Source organism: Syngnathus floridae, chromosome 7 (genome assembly GCF_059516105.1).
Source record: "Syngnathus floridae isolate MCC-2025c chromosome 7, RoL_Sflo_1.0, whole genome shotgun sequence".
NCBI classification, from domain to species: domain Eukaryota; kingdom Metazoa; phylum Chordata; class Actinopteri; order Syngnathiformes; family Syngnathidae; genus Syngnathus; species Syngnathus floridae.
In genome coordinates, this window is record NC_142419.1 from 10,231,730 (window position 1) to 10,248,489 (window position 16,760).

The 16,760-nt window shown below is 43.4% G+C and overlaps 2 protein-coding genes across 5 annotated transcripts; one reads left to right on the plus strand and one right to left on the minus strand.

The window, feature by feature from the left end:
* Nucleotides 1-1,241: 1,241 nt before the first annotated feature.
* zc3h4 (zinc finger CCCH-type containing 4) lies at nucleotides 1,242-13,205 on the minus strand. 3 transcript variants are annotated; one of them, XM_088380423.1, is made up of 14 exons: nucleotides 12,872-13,205; nucleotides 9,476-9,773; nucleotides 8,646-8,753; nucleotides 8,372-8,570; nucleotides 7,208-7,350; nucleotides 7,059-7,143; nucleotides 6,843-6,973; nucleotides 6,596-6,709; nucleotides 6,394-6,505; nucleotides 6,206-6,315; nucleotides 5,385-5,845; nucleotides 4,702-4,913; nucleotides 4,168-4,371; nucleotides 1,242-3,730 (listed from the first exon to the last, which is right to left on the minus strand). In XM_088380423.1, exons 1-14 carry the CDS (start codon nucleotides 12,949-12,951, stop codon nucleotides 2,112-2,114), a joined length of 3,876 nt encoding a protein of 1,291 aa, XP_088236549.1. In that variant the 5' UTR covers nucleotides 12,952-13,205; the 3' UTR covers nucleotides 1,242-2,111. The 3 variants fall into 3 exon arrangements, with proteins under 3 accessions (XP_088236549.1, XP_088236548.1, XP_088236550.1); XM_088380422.1 differs by having other exon boundaries at nucleotides 4,702-4,916; XM_088380424.1 differs by lacking the exon at nucleotides 12,872-13,205 and adding an exon at nucleotides 11,734-12,834 and having other exon boundaries at nucleotides 4,702-4,916.
* sae1 (SUMO1 activating enzyme subunit 1) lies at nucleotides 11,291-16,601 on the plus strand. Of its 2 annotated transcripts, XM_088380426.1 has the most exons (10): nucleotides 11,291-11,462; nucleotides 14,075-14,184; nucleotides 14,305-14,416; nucleotides 14,665-14,838; nucleotides 14,985-15,130; nucleotides 15,209-15,311; nucleotides 15,687-15,792; nucleotides 15,883-16,027; nucleotides 16,104-16,173; nucleotides 16,379-16,601. In XM_088380426.1, exons 2-10 carry the CDS (start codon nucleotides 14,084-14,086, stop codon nucleotides 16,469-16,471), a joined length of 1,050 nt encoding a protein of 349 aa, XP_088236552.1. In that variant the 5' UTR covers nucleotides 11,291-11,462; nucleotides 14,075-14,083; the 3' UTR covers nucleotides 16,472-16,601. The 2 variants fall into 2 exon arrangements, with proteins under 2 accessions (XP_088236552.1, XP_088236551.1); XM_088380425.1 differs by lacking the exon at nucleotides 11,291-11,462 and having other exon boundaries at nucleotides 13,955-14,184.
* Nucleotides 16,602-16,760: the final 159 nt, after the last annotated feature.

Sequence of the window (16,760 nt, forward strand, 5' to 3'; positions counted from 1 at the left end):
GATCACAGCCAGCGGCACCGGCATCCTTTGCTGAAGACAAATCTCCAAATCCCGGCCAAAGGTCTAAGAGGATTGCATGTGCTAAATATATATAGATGAACACACTCTCCGCAGGTAGCGGCAGCTAAGAAGATTGGCCACCAAAGAGAATCACACACCAACCCACAGTAACATAATTCACTGTCGCTTTAAAATGGGTAAAAATTAAAAAAAAAAAAAAAAAAGTGATGATTTAAAAAAAAAAAAAGAGAAGTAATTCTTTAAATCTAAGTTATTTGTTTCCAGTTTCAACTTTTGAACACTAATGTTCATACATACTTTAAAGAGGTGACCATTTGAACGTTGTGGCTAACCAAAACAGCAGCAAAAGGCTTGTATATTTTGTATCAGATAATAATAGATCAATTAGAAAGTATGGCATCTTGGCGTAAATGAGTTTATTAGTGTTCCACTGACATTGTACACAACATTGTGTGGGTGGTGTTTGGTTATAAACTCCACCTGATCTTAAGTTTTGCTATACAGTAAATGTGTTTGTAAATGTTTAATAAATTAATCACTTGTTTGTACCAGCAGTATGTTTACTACAAGTGGTTTGTGTGCCTAATTAAGTGACCGGTGGGTGCATAACGCAAACATCAATGGTGGATAATAGTTACGTTTCAATAAATATGAATCTGGGTAGAAAATGTATGACATTTAAGAGATAAAAAAGTTAAACTCATGCAGCATATATCATACTAGTATAATGAGCATCCCAGTTTCATCACCAAATGAGTGTAGGTTAAGTGATGACTCCAAATAGCCCAAAGGTGTTAATGTGCGTGCAAATGCTGCTTTGTGCGTTGCTATTGGCTGGCGGCCAGTGCAGGGTGTATCCCATTTCTCGCACCGAGTCTGTTTAGGCTTATTGAATACTCTAAATTTAGCTACCCGATGTAACAAACAGCCATGGAGTGCATGTACAGTTTTCCAGGAGGAGGTGTGGAGCAGTGAAAGGAAATCTCTGAGGTGCACTCACCAGTCCCACTGGAGCCGACCCGACTAGGATGGGGCGGGGTTACAGGAAGTGGCGGTGAGGGATTGCAGTGAGAACAGGAAGCGGCCCGCACACCGCCGTCGGGAACACAATTGAAAACGATTCTGAAATCAGAAGGCAACTATGAACATGCTCAAATCAGAAATATTTTTTTCTGCCACCCAGTCACAAACAAAACAGATAGCCAGGGAGCTGCGTTGAATCTGGTTGGTGTCTTTATTCAAATACTCACCCGGTGGTGTACAGTTAGAGAACCCACCACTATAATGGACAAGAAAAAGCTCAGATGGATTTTGTTGTCAATGCAAAGAAATGAAAGCAGATTCTGATTTTTTTTTTTTTTTTTTTACAAAACCCAACAACAAAGTGAATAGCAAAACCTAATAAAAAAAATACATTGTGTTAAAACAACAAACGGTAAGTATGTGGAAGTATGTTTTAAGTATAAAAATAAATTAAAAGGAACAATATTTTCTTTTTTTACAAAAAAAGGATCCTATTGGAGTTGGTCTCAAAACTCGTCTCCTGGGAGAACTTGGTGTGTTCTCAATGGCAAGCAGCGGTAAAACATTTGTGATTGTCACGTCGCCATCAAGAACGCCAGAGACGCAACATGAACACTCCCATTCTGAATCTAATGATTTCTCTTCCTCTGCAGAAGGAACAACAGGAATTGGAGGTGGGGAGCTGACGACCTTATTGAAACAGTTAAGGTGAGCAACATTAAAAACTAGGGTCCTCCCTGGGAGGACAGTGCACGGAAGTAGAAAAATAAATACATGTATTGAAAAATGGAAACAAAGCTGGTTATGGGATGATGGGCAGTGGCGCTGCTGGGTTAATCATAACATAAATCACAACGGTTCCAATTCCATTATTATTCAATGCACTGGCTGGAGGTGAGACGAGTGATGTACTGAGCGAATGCTAAAACGCTGTCTGTTGTGTCCATACTTATACAACAGTTCCTCTGTTTAAAATAGACATATAACTCTCCCACATCCCCCAAAATCTATTGCACTCATAGCGTGCGTCCATGTTGGATCAACAACATGTCAGAAGTTGACTGGCATCACTGGCAGAACGGCGACGCGGTAGGATCAAAGCCCTTGAAAACGTCCTTGAGTGACCCATTGTCCTGCTCAGCGGTTGGCTGTTCTGACTGGGCCGGGCTGCTACCCCCAAACGGGCTGCTGGTCCCACCGGGTTTACCGGCCTGCTTGACCACACCAAAGAGGGTGGACACTGGGAGGTTGTGAACGCCAGCGGGCGCCTGTTCAGCCGGGGCTCCAGAAGAGGCCGGACCCCCGGTAGGGGGCCCTCCTTGTGCGGCAGAGTTGGGCGAGGGTGCAGGTTTGGGTCGGGGTCTGTTATAGCTGTTGTACCGGTCGGTGCCTTGCTCGCCGCTTTTCTCTGGCTCAGGTTGCTCCAGCGCAGACTTGCGGACAAACAAAGGCTCTTTCGGTTTTGTTTTACTAGTTGAGGGCTCACTTTGTCGGGACTCTGAGTTGGGGGAGTTGTTGGGGCCACCGGCAGTACCGGGGCTTCCTGGTTTGTTAGTCCGTGGGTCATAGAGACTGATGTTGCTCAGTACATTGGCACCCCCTGGTGCGCCGGGCGCCGCACTGCGTCCAGTTCCACCTGAAGAAAGAAGCCTTGGGTCATAGGGAGCGATAGTGGGTGGCGAGGAACCAGATGTGGCCGCAGTAGAGGAAGAGGATTCAGGGGGTGGGGCCAGAGGCTCAGACGGCTGCTTGAGGGCCGACTTCTGTGGCTGGAGGCGAGGGTCCGTGGGACCTTTCCGTGCCATGCGGGGGTCGACAGGCTTTTCTGAGGGCGTGGCAGGAAGAGGGGGAGGTTGAGGCAGCAGCGCCAGAGGGGGATTGGGGGTGGGTGCCGGCGGAGGGGATGAAGACTGGGAAGGGCTGGAGCTGACTGTCTTCAAGATGCGAGACAGCAGCTCAAAGTCCGGAATGGAGGAGGATGATGGAGCAGCAGAGGGTTCTGAGGTGGGGGGTGCGGCTATGGGAGGAGACTGCGAGTGGGGGTGGACGATGCGGGACAGACGTGGGTCGAGGGAGGGGACCGGAGGAATGCCAGGGGGGAGAGGAAGCAGGTCCTGTTTGGGAAGTGGGAGCGGGAGGAGGTCCTCGGGGGACCAGGTGATGGTTTTGGAGAAAGCGGGCATGTGGAGAACAATATCCTTCTTGATGTGGCTGAACTGTTGCAACTGGGAACGGGGGTCCCTCAGGGCCATTCCCATCAAGGGATCCAGAGGGATTGGGACGGGCTTGTCCCGCAGCACTCGCTCCGTCTCCTCCTCCTCCGCTGCCGGCGCTGTGAGTGGTGGCGGTTTGTAGATCAGAGGATGCTCTGCTTTAGAAACAGTGGGTTGAAGAGCGGCAGAGCTCGCAGAGGCGGCGGACAGTCGGGCGAGCCGTGGGTCCGCCGGTGGGCCCGTTGAGGGTGCGGGCGGTGCCAGGTCTGGTACGGCAGCTCGGGCCAGACGTGGGTCACGAGCCAGACGTGGGTCAGCAGGGCGTGCCTGGGGGATGCCGGTCTTGAGGCGAGGGTCGCTCGGCGTGTCCGTCTTAGGAGGAGCCTGCGTCTGCTGGCGAAGTGTCTTTAGGATGGACGTCACACTACTGCCACCATCCTCATCCTCGCTGGAGTACCAGTTACCAGAGTCACCTGGAAACAACACAATATCCATTTGACATCTATAAAATCAGGGCACTGCCGGGCTTAATGATCTGATCTTACATTACAATGTCCAATTTTGCACAAAGACTTAATTTCCTATTTGATTTGATTTCTTCCCTTTTGCTTCAAGAAAAAAGCAAATGAAAATGACATTTGCACTGTTAAAAATGCTGGGTTAAAAATAACCCAATTTGGGTTAAAAATTGGACTGACCAACATCCTGGGTTGGTTAGCACAAAACCCAAAAGATTGGGTTGTTTTTTGCCAAACAACTCAAGGTTGGGTCAAATTGAACCAACTTCTTGAGTTGGTCCAATTGACAGCCCTCGGCGCATGCCTGAATCAGAGCACTATAGCTTTCAAGACAAGAAAAATGTTAAAAAAAAAAAAAAGAAAAAATGGCAAAGGTGTTGTCAGATATTTACCTTCAGTGTCTCTGCACTTCGCCGTGCCTCCATCAATGCGTCGAGCTCGTTCCTCCTCCTCCTGTTGCTTCTGTTGGATTCTCATAAAGAGGACACGCTGTGCAGGAGGGAGAAGGTCCGAGACAGATATTCCTCCCTGACTTGCTCCGTTGGTGGCGTCCTCCTGGCTACTTAACTTAGCAGCACTTCCTTGATAGTTTTCACCTAGGGGGAATTGCGACATAGGAACTCAGCAAAGGAAAGTTCACTTGAACTAGGCCTGAGCCTTACAGAGGAGGTGAATGCAAGCTTGTGATGTATATCATGCAACTTTCAACCAGACTATTCACTGGTAGAGTGTTGGGACTGGCTTGCCAGGCTAGTGAAGTGGGGATTAAGATGTTTGGCCACATGGAATAATCAATATAATAATTGATTTATTCGTGGCAGGTCGAATTTAAATAGGATTTTTGTGAGAAAAAAAAAAACGATTTTATTTAAGGGCATATCACCCAATTCCAACAGAAAGCATTTCATTCTCATCATTATTCTCACCCTCTTCCACCACTCCTTCCATCGTCATTCCATCTTGATTGAAGAAAGTGTTGAAATAGTTCCCGCCAGCCTGGGGAGGCTGCATGGCACCCCCATGAGGAGGACAATCGCCAGATGCGAACGTACCCATGTTTTCGGTGGGGAAGCTGGTGGGGGGCGCCCCCGGTGCACCAGGTGCTGGAGTTGCTGCCTGGGTGTTGCTTGGTACCTGGCTTCTGAGGGGAAGGACCTCATAAGTGAATGCAAAACAATACGAAAACCACTTCCAAGTCAAAAGAAATCTTTTCAATAACATGTTCAATGCGATTGTCGACTAAAAGTTCAATCACGATTGCTCAGGGCTCAGGTAACGACCAATCACGCAATATTAATCAGAATACCGTCTTTAGAGTAGCAGGGCTGCATATTATTGTAATGAAAATTTTTGACTTGACAGTGAAGTGGGAACAATTATTTGTGTTTGGTGTTTTGTTCATTGCATGAACCCGCACAGTAACTAACTCTCTCAAACCAAGCTTATTTTACCAAGACAAGAAATAACGTGCAAAGCTGCTAACTTTTACCATTGTTAATACTGTACTTTTTAGACCCCTCCCTGCTTTTGTCAGTGTCAACTCCACAAGGAGTATCGTCTGCATGTATCACGGTCTCCTTTAAAAGGAAGTAAATTTGTGTGGACTCACTTAACAGCCAGTTTATGAGCCAGCTGTCCAGTTGGTTGCACTTTGATCTCAAACAAGGAGGGGATCTTCTTTCCGCCACCCCCTCCACCACCAGTGGGCGCGGGGACCATTTGAGGGGGTGGTCCACTGGGGTTCAAGGGTGCTCCTTGGTATGGAGCTCCCTCTGGATTTGGAATGGGAGGACCACCTGAGTTCGGAGAAGGAACCATCCCAAGACCACTGGGGGGAGCCTTGTTAGCGAGGGGTGCCTGGTTGGCAGCTGGGATGCCTCCAAAGTCACCGGATGCGGGGCCTCCGAAATCCCCTGCCCCGGCGTTGGCTTCGAGGGGTGCCGGGCGAGGGGGAGTGGGCAGTAGGCCCACTCCAGGTGGGGGTTTGGGCAGAGGGTTGATCCCCTGCTTCTTCAGCTCCTCCACCTCTTTCTCGTCCTCTGCCCCGGCCTCTGCGTCCTCAGCCAGCATCTGAACGCACAACAAAATGGAGATTATTATTAATGTGTCTCTTCTCAAAAAGTATTGGAACAATGAGGCCTATTCTTATAGTTTTTCAGTAGAGTGACAATACTCTGGAAAAACTGATCTACTTGTTGTTTTATGATATATATAAATACAAAGGTGAAGCTTCGGTGCCAATAAACTGTCGATGAGTTGGGGAACTTAATTTGACAAAAGTAATGCTTTGCTGCTCTCTTGTGGCATCTTTAGACCTTTATTAACCTTTTTAAGAAAGGTGTCAATTGCGCACAGATTTTCAAATAGTGGTGGTTTGGCATCATCAAAATTTGTTATAAAAATGATCATTCGTGCACATGAGGATCTTACCTTGTTGAGCAGCTCCTTGGTATCGTCGTTGAGGTTTTCGTGGGAGAACATGCACTCGTCGCCATTGACACAGTTGCCTGTGGTATGGAACAGCTTGCAGGGGAATTCGCGTGGCGTCAACGTTAAGGCAGTAATGCAAAAACTTAGTCACGCTCAAATAAACACTTCCAAAAATGCTGAAAGGATATCATGCATGTAAGGGCAGTGATTGGCTCGAGCACAGTAACCAGTGATATAAAACTTGCACAACTCTTTGTTCTTGGGCAACTCAATGTCGTGGCTAAAGTTGCAGTATTCCTCCTAGTGATCAAAAGAGTAAGCATTAATAAAATTGCCGATATAATCAGATATAGTACACGCCTAAAAAGCAACTGATATTTTTGGGCTCACCCAGGTGCATCTGTTTTCCATGTAATACTTGCAGATGGCTTTTCCTTTCTTATCCTGGAACTTTTCGTTCTGATTCCTTTTGCCCATTCCTGATCCAGCCTCACCTCCTCCGTCCTTTAAAAAAACATACAAAGGATTTAACTAAGGGTAGAGAGTACATCAAAACTATAAGGACCCTCCCCTCACACTTCATTTTCTATGGTGAATGCTCAAAGTAAAATTTTGAAGCCATGCTTTGAGAACATACCCCATTGTCCATGTCTCCATTGTTGTCGTCCTCGTGGTTGATGTCCCCTCTTCCTCGTCCTCGGCTCCTCATTTTGCCTCTCATCATGCCACGTCCTCCTTTGCCTCGACCTCTTCCACGGCCGCCTCTGCCTGGAGTATACCCAAGGAAACGTGTTCAGGGTGAGGGTGGGGGTGTTAAACTAAATACTTGCTTCTACAAGAGCAAAGGACTTACCTCTTCCTCTGTCTTTGGACCTCTTGTACTGATAGTCGTCATAGTCATCTTCCCCCATGTTGTCATAATCATCATCATACTGAAGCTAAACACACAGATAAATGTCTACCACTCCGCCACAGCAAGAGATGAACATCAAAAGCACTCACTTCCATGTCCTCCACAAAACCATCTCCATCATCATCTCCCATTTTTCCGCCTCGTCCGCCTCTTCCTCGGCTGCCTCCTCGTCCACCTCGCCGCCCGCCCCTCATTCCACCTCGACCCCTCATGTTCCTCATGCGACCACGACCTCCAATAAGAAAAGGATGAGGTCCACTTAAAAACAGTAATGTCTCCATTCCTGACAACAGCTCATCAACATAAATCAAAATGTTCAACCTTGAGCGGCAGATTTGATGCAGAGAACATCACTGAGCCTTCTTCGAAGAATGTCAACTGCTGAAAGTGTCTGCATGCAGATTTTCACTCTGATCCTTACGATTTCAAGCTGTTTTCTTTAAATTTACTGTTCATAAAATACCTTAACATATAGATACATATACCGCCCAAAAATATATTTTTCTCTGCAGTGAAAAAATATCCATGCTGTTTCTTGATGTGTCTATTATTTCTAAGACCTTTAAATGTAAAATTTAGTGACCTATTTTTTTTGAGAAGGTCTTCATTTAAAAAAAAAAAAAAAAATCTATTTACACTTTCTGTGTCGTATTTGTGTTCATGGTTCAATGTGACGCGCCGCATGTTTAATCATCAAGCAAAAGCACAAATGAAAACATGGCTAAACTATTACTAACAAATTTTCTTTTCTTCTCCTTCTAGCCAACGTTTTATAGTCATTTGAATATTGGTAATGCAGCACCTATGTCTGCAAAATAAAAAATTATTTGAAAAATTATGATACAAGGAACAAAATTGAGGCCACAAATTTTTTGTCAGTTTAGAAAACTACAAGTGCACCTCAATAAATAGAAATACTGTGGAAAACAATCAGTTCAATGCAAAACAAAAACTCATTTATTACAAATTCACGAAACACAGATCAAAATATTCTTACAGTTAACAAAAACAAACGTCCCCATCGCAAGAAATTTCAACATTATATAATAGTATCAATTATTGTTACCTTAAAAATTATGAATTGTATTTTTGATAACACTACACGGGTTTTACTGTTTGTATTCAGTTGATGAATGAACTATTCATATTCAAATTCACTGAGACTATTCACCATTTTTTCAAGCACCCAAAACTTTAAAATTGGTTAAATTGCCATGTAATATGAGGAAGGGGAAAATTCCCATTACACTCACCTCGTCCTCCGCGTCCGCCCTCCTTGGCCTTGCGGTACATGTGGAGCTCCTTGGTGAAGTCGTCATAGTCCTCGCCACCCATGTCCTGCTCCTCCTCCCCCTCGTAGTTGTCCTCCTCATAGTCATCATAGCCACCATAGCCCGGCTTGTCCATCTTCATGTAGCCGACCTTCTTGGAGGCGCCATAACCAGGGTGAGGCTGCAGGAGGGATCGGGCGATCACGTGAAGAAACAAGCCTAGGCGATGCTTTCAGTGTTTTACTCGTTGACTTACGGCTGGGGGGTACTGGGGGCTGTATTCTCTGTACTTCCTCTTCTCGCTGGGTGAATAGTCAGAATCATCACTGAAGTCCGAGAAGTCATCATCAGATGACGCGTGACGCTGTGGGAGAACGTAATAGAGAGTTAATGGGGTGTATCAAACTGTTAATACTGAGGAGCTCAACTTTATTGAGTTAGGTCTGACATCAGTTTTTTAACACATTTCTTGGGTGTGGGATGCAAAAGCGGTCTCAGTTTTTCTCTGTCAGCTCATTCCAGCACGAATGACCAATCTTTATTGCACTAACAAACAAAGGTTATTTTATAGTTCTTCAAAACCTCTCATTGGACACCACAGATAAAAGTCCCCCAAAATCCAATAATGGAGGAATAACACTGACTTAGAGTAGTCAATGAAGGTAACGTGTTTTCAAAATTAAGTTACACTGATCAAGAGCAGAGATTTTCAACTGTTGGATCGGACCCAAAATGGGTGGGTTGCAAAATGATAGTGAGTAGGTGATAGTGCATTCAACAGGATTTGTCAGACTTGACTTATTTGGGAAAACAAGATTATTTTTTACTTTCCTAAAAAGAGCTCAGTGCCAACAAGACTTAAATTATGTTTAGTTCATTTTGTGCAATTTTTATAGCTAATTTTATTTGATTCATTTTTGTACATGAGAATGTCATGCTCGCCCTCAATTTCCTAGTAAGGTGCTGTGAAAGGCACTTGGAACATGTAACCGTGATTTAAAAATGTGATATACTGTACATACAATATGTTTTGAGAGGACCTTTCAAAAAATTACTGGATGTGTACCCCGCCAAAGTTTTCCTTACTTTGTGCTTGGACTTGCGTTTTTTCTTTGTGCGCCTCTTCTCTCGCTCCCTCTCCTTCTTCCTCTTGCGCTTGCGCCGATGCGAGCGATCCTCGTCCGAATTGCTGCTGGCGTGTCGCTCCCGACTTCGAGGGGCACGCTCACCGCCACCTCCAGCATCACCTGCCGCACCGGTGTCACCGCCGCCTGCTTCCTCGCCCACCTCTGCGCCTCCTCCTCCAGCAGCTGCGTCGCCTCCCATTTCAACCTCACCCCCATCATCTTCCAGCTCGCCCTCCTCCAGTTCGCCCTCCTCTGGCCTGTGTGCACATGACAGAGATATGCCTTCAGGTAATTACATTGACTACAAATAGTGGATCATTGTCAATACATCTATGCCAGGATATTTTTCCTTATCTAAAATATGTTCCTTTGGCACAATAACAGGTGTACAAACAATTTAGAGCAGTGTTTCCCAACGTCTAAAGTATTGCGCCAAGGCACCCATTTTACATAACAAAATAGATGGGCACACGATATATTAGTAATTATTAAATTATAATTTTCTGACACCCAGATTGGGAATCACTTAATTAAAACATTCAATGAATCTATCAAGTTTGTCAAGACAAAAAAATCCCAAAATAAATACAAAATCAGTTTGATAATTGATACAATCCACCCAGTGCTATTCTAAATTTATTAGAAAACAAGATATACGTTTATATATTTTGAGCACTTGTGGAGGTTTGGGGCTTTTTGTAACAGTCCGACTAATGTTTATTTTTTTAGAATTGCATGGTCTGCTATGTCAAGCGGTGTCATCAGACGGCTTTGGCACAAGCACAATAGGTCGTTCACATTGACACTGTGGATGGCTCAGGTAACGACCAACATTGAAATGCTAATCATCTCAGAACAACATTACATCTTTTGAATGCATACAACATTCATGAGATAACATCATTTGAACAGGACATGTTTGAGACCCACTCCCTGCCCCCAACAGTGATACTATATTTAAAGGACACACAATGCTGGACCCCATGAGTTGAATTAACATGGCTCACATGATAGTGGCGCATCACAGGCTGGTGCCTGGAGTACAATGGGGATATTAATGACAAATTAACAATTAAGCATATTAACAATTATTTCCACATCTCCACGAAAAATATGAAGCTTTGCAAGCATTCAACAATCTATCTATCCATTCATCTTCAACACTGCTTATCCTGCTCAGGGTCGCAGGGGGACCCTATCCCAGCTGACATCGGGCAAAAGGCAAACTATACCCTGAACTGGTCGCCAGCCAGTTACAGGGCATTCAACTAATGGTTTCAAAATGAATTGATAAGTTGAAACTGATTGTCAATTGATTTTCTTTTATAATTTTAAAATTGAAGGTTGTCCAAATTGTCTGATTTCAGGCTCTCAAAAATAATAATTCTCTGATTTCTCTATTCCTTCATGAAAGTAGACTAATTAATAATTTGTTCAATCAAAATAAGACAATTGCCAACATCTGCTTTTACTTTGAACAACGACTATCATTTTTTTCTTGTGATATTGCTTAACTCTTTTTTAGTTGTAATCAGTAAATAATAAACAAAAATGATTGGTTAATAAACAGTAATCAGGGATTTTTAAAAAAAAATCTATTAATTTTTTATTTTATTTGAAATACACTTTAATGCAAACAAAATTGTATCCGACGATTCAATTAATTGGGGTAGGATCAGGGAATGACGAGAATAATTGTTACCACACTTTTGTGGTAAATTGTCTTATCTAACATTTCTGACTGAACATTTGGCTGTGTCTTTGTTGATAGAAGCCACTCTAGCAAGCAACAACAGCCTGACAGTCAACTTTTCACAAGGAATTATATATCCTCAAATTCAGGGATTTTGACTCCATTTTGAAGAAATATTGGCATGACTCACTGCATAAACCTGCCGATGGACCTCTCAAGCCCACACGTTTAAGTGCAAACCCATTTTAACAAGGTTAGTCTGCACTTTGCCTGAAGACTTGGTTTAATATGTCAAACACACAAGTGGACAAAAAGATTTTGATTGCATTTCTATGGAAAAGCAACAAGAGAACAACACATTTCTCCATTATGACTAGTTACCAATCTGCAACAAACCCTCACCAAACTCAAAAAAGATTCAACACAGCACAAGTCTTCTCTATGCAAATTGCACGACTGTGCACAACAGTTAAAGAGGCATAATTAATTAGAGAAGGGCCACGATTAAAAGGGGGGATACTTACTGTGACAGGCCTTCTTCATATTTTGCACCCACAACCATTAAAAAGTCCTCCCGCTAACACTTTGGGGTCACTGGGGGATTTGAGGGAGCTGGGAATTGGATTTACTAAAACATTCAACCAATTTGCCAACTGGGAACTGGGTGGTTACGTTACAAACTGATTTTGGTGTTTGACTTCTGGGATGCTTTGCAGACATTTTACACACAGCGCTGGTACATACAGTTTTTGAACATGTTAGACAAACAGCACAATTTCAGGGATGGGGAAGAGGGGGAAAAGGCAATTTGACTGCAACTATGCCCTTTAAATTAATGTTAAAGGTGACATTGTCGAAAGAATCCAATCCTGTAATGAAATATTCGCAAGGTTAAAGATAACCAGCAAGTAGAACTACTTTGACATCGGGGACGATTGGTGAACTTGGTACAGCGGCTCGTTGATCTATTATTTACAATAACAACACGTTAATATCGTGTTGGGTTCGTAGTGTTCGTAGAACTTTGAGTATACGTGGGTAACAGTGATAATGTCACTTGTTATATGACGTGAGGATGACGAGAAACAAAGTGAGGATCTTTATGGGGGGGAAAAAAAGACACGCTCTTACGATTAGCCGTTACGAAGCTAATGTGGCTAGGTTAGCCGTCAGAACGGGCACACCTTAAATCCACAAGACTTGTTTTCGACACCCAAATAAAAATGTTACTTACAAACATTTAAATTAGTTTGTTTACGCCCCCTCCCCTCCAAAAAATAAATTAAAAAAAAGGCAAAGCCACTCGACGATGGTTTAGCATTCGTCGAAGTGGTCAACGGCCGTGCCAACTAAGTGCGTTGAAGAGTGTCGGCCTGCTCTTTATGCTCGTCATCTAAGTCCGCGTTGATCCAGTTCACCGTCGTGGTGAGCTAACGTAATAAAATAAAGGGAAAACGTTCTCTCCGACATTATTTTGGTCTCCCAGTTGGCGCCGTCGTGCCAGTGCACAAGTCCGTTACCGCTTTACCAGTTTTCCAGAAAAGGCGAGTTTAATCCCTCTTTGACAAAAAAAGAAAAAAAGGTATCCCCGGGCTTTTGTGTGTAAAAAAGCAGTGGACAAATAAATAATTTCATTGAAATATGATTGTAGAATTACTCGACCTTTCGTCAGTCAGGAGACTGTTGTGTTCGTGGTTGGTAGTTGGGGAGTTTGGATGGACAGTCATGCTTTCCACAGCCATTTCCTCTCTCTAACCCTTAGCTAACATGGAGGTGCCCAAAAATTCAATCTCGACACTGAAAATCTACTGGCTTATGCGTCACTTCACAAGGATCTACTTGGTTTTGGATTTAGTTGAGTTTCAGTTCATAGGCAATAGGCAATTCTCCACTGAGAGAAATTTGATGAAATTGAGTCCAGACGTTCTCTTTCCGTCCTACTGAAGCGCAGTGAAATGACGACTGATGCAACTAAAATGGCCGACCGTCTTCTTCAGAGAAATGGGGCGGACTTTCCTCAGCGTGACGTCACTACTCAACGCTTTTGTAATGCGTCTCACGGACATTACCCACTGTTAACAAAGAAATAAACCCTTCATTTTGACTAGTATATGTTTGATTGGTTGCTGTTTTGTATTGTTTTAAATCATGCATTGTAAATTTTACCTATGCAGTATTTATTAACTCAGTCTCGCAGATCACTACTGCTACTCGCACCACACTTGACCTGAACTGCACTAGTCTATCAAGGTCTATTAAGATATTAGTCAGGGCATCATTAGGCTATCAAATTTTCGCGAGGTTGATTTTATTTTTATTTGTCCGTAAATTAAACGTATGTCTATGTATTTATGCCCGTATATATAGTACACAACGCTGCCTGTCTTCAGCACTTGTCAATTGATCCACATAACTCAACAATGTAAAGTCAGAAAACTGTCAATTTTTTTACGAGCATTACCTTCCAATGATGCACCCCGTTTTGCCGTTAGATTTTCCATTTCTCAACTAATCATTTATATTAAACTTAAGACTAGTACACATTTACAGCTGTTCTGACGCTTCAAAATTGTCGCAAGTCATAACGCAGGGCAAAATGCACCCAAACAGCTCCCGGGAATTGCTGAGTCAATATATATTTAAAATTTACATTCAAGTTGTATATGAATTGTTTGATCTGAATTGATCCCACTAGAATCCCATTGTGGAAATAAACATATATAAACAACAAGAAACGTGTAATTTTCATATCATGACGTCATCACTCAGCGCCAATTCAGCGGGACCATCGCGACTTTTGAAACAATCGGCGGTGTAGCTTGATCGAACGATCACACTTTTAAAGTGGTTTCTCTTTTCTGTAAGAGGCCTGACATGATCGATATGATCGAGAAGGAGGACCCGATCATCACTGAGGAAGAGGCGGCTCAGTACGATCGCCAGATCCGACTTTGGGGGTTGGATGCCCAGAAGAGGTGCTTAGCTTGTCATGCTAATAAAATTCGTCCCAGAGGATTCCCATCATGTGTCTCTTTATTATGCATTTAAATGAATTAATATGGAACTTGTGTAATTAATGCGCAATTTGCTTGCAGACTGCGTGGATCCAGAGTTCTCCTGGCAGGTTTAGGTGGTTTGGGGGCAGAGGTAGCCAAGAATTTGATCTTGGCCGGAGTGAAAGGACTCACTTTGTTGGATCATGAAAAGGTAAACGCCCAAAATACAAGAGCGATCCCTCATTAGTTTAAACCCGGTTAGTTTTTTAATGAACATAAGTAAACAATGGCAGAATTATGTCCACTGGATGGGGCCTGTTGCAAATCTCTATTGGATGCAGTAAATCATGTTGTAGTGCAGTCGTTCGCAATTTTTGCACCAATTACCATCTCCAAATAAATAATGATAAAATGCATCAATATGTCCAATGCTAATGTTTGTTGCATTTGTCTCACCAGGTGACGGAGGAGTCATGTCGAGCCCAGTTCCTGGTACCTGTGACTGAGCAGGGCCGGAATCGAGCTGAGGCGTCCCTGGAGCGTGCTCAGAACCTCAACCCCATGGTGGAGGTGCTCGCTGACACGGACAGAATAGAAGACAAACCTGACACTTTCTTCCTGCAGTTCAATGCGGTGAGTGCCCGTGAAGTAGTTGGTGTACAATGAAGCCCAGTTTGTCTAGAGATGATGGTAGTTTGTGTCATTGATTGCTAGAAGAATTGGCTCCATGGTGATGTTGGTGTCCAATTAGAAAATTGTAGCAACTTTTTTGGTCTTAGGTTTGTCTGACGGGTTGCTCTAAAGATGTGATGGTGCACGTGGACCAGCTGTGCTCACAGCACAACATCCTGGTCTTCTGTGGTGACGTCCACGGTTACTACGGTTACATGTTCTGCAATCTCGGACCTGAGCACAACTATGTAGAGTAAGTTTGAACATGAGAGGATAAAAAAGAGTCTATGTCAAGTTAGTTCCACTCTGATGTAGGCTTTGTTTTGTTAAGGGAGAAACCCAAAGTGGTGAAGAAGTCCCCAGGAGACTCCAATGATGGTCCTGAAGCCAAAAAGGTCAAAGTGGACCCCAATGAGACCACCATGGTGAAAAAGGTTAGAGCACACCAGTTATTAACATTAGTCTGACTTTGTTTTGAACACACAAAAATCTGTCTACTTTTTTCAAACATGAAAATATTCAGAAAATCTTTTCTGACTAATCTCATAACACTTTTTTTCATCAGTAACATGTTCAAATATGAAACAATTTCATTACTTCTGTCAAAACCCCAAATTATGTTAATCTTAAAAATATAAATCAGGAGTGTTTTTCTTAGTAAAACCAAATTTCTCTGCATTATGTAACAATGTTCACTTTTGTGCATTAAACTGCAAAAAGCTTGTTATACTGTATCTATTTTTTTTGCTAATGTATCGAGTTTGAAGGAATTCATCAAGTGCGTAGTGACGACATGTTGTTTCAACCAGATGTCCAAGTTCTGCAGGCTGAAGGAAGCTCTGGATGTGGACTGGACCAACGACAAGGCCAAAGCAGCCCTCAAGCGCACGCCTGTTGACTACTTTCTGCTTCACGGTACTCAGCCTTAGTCGTTTTATGGGGGGGGGGGATATGTGACAGGAGACATCCAATCAAACATCCGAAATAACAATCAATGGTCCTTAGTGTTGCTGAAGTTCCGCACGGACAAAGGCAGAGACCCCGACCCACAACGCTTTGCAGAGGACAGCCAACTGCTGAGTCAGATCCGCCAGGACGTCCTGGAGACCTTGGGGGTAGGCAGGGACCTACTGAATGACGATTTTATCAGGTAGAGTACTCATCATTGAGGCAGAAGACACTCTCTGGTTGTTGCTACTCATGATGTCCTGTTGTGTCCTCCTCAGTTTTTGCTTCTCAGAGATGTCACCTGTGTGCGCAGTTGTGGGAGGAGTGCTCGGACAAGAAATTGTGAAGGTAAGCACTCATATGCACAGCTTTGGTCTTAAGTGTTAAACTAATGATATAAATCAATAGTGACAGCTAAACAAGCCCGAGTCCCAAACTAGCTCGAACCTAAACTAACCCTACATACTAAGAACCCCAAACTAGTCCTAACGGAGGCAAAACTCAACCTTTGACACTAACCCTAACCCCCAGTGTTTTTTTTGTTGTTGTCTAGGCTCTGTCCCAGAGAGACGCTCCACATCGCAACTTCTTTTTCTTTGACGGCCGCAAAGGAAACGGCATGGTGGACTATTTTGGACCCAACTGAGTGTGTGAAGACGGGATCATCCTACCAGCTATCCATCGCACATCTAATAGAATTATTTATGGCATAACCCATCGATCTTTTGACATTTTCCTACTTTTGCTAATAAAAAAAAGTATGCTTCAGAAAAGTATCCTGACGTCTTTGTATTTCAATATTTGTTAAAATGATTACCTGGCAAGCAATACCTTGTTTGATTAGTTAATTACAAGGACCACTGGAAAGCTAGAAAAATAAAATTATGGAACCTGATCTTTTGATGTCACTCAATACCCATACTTTTAGATGGGAT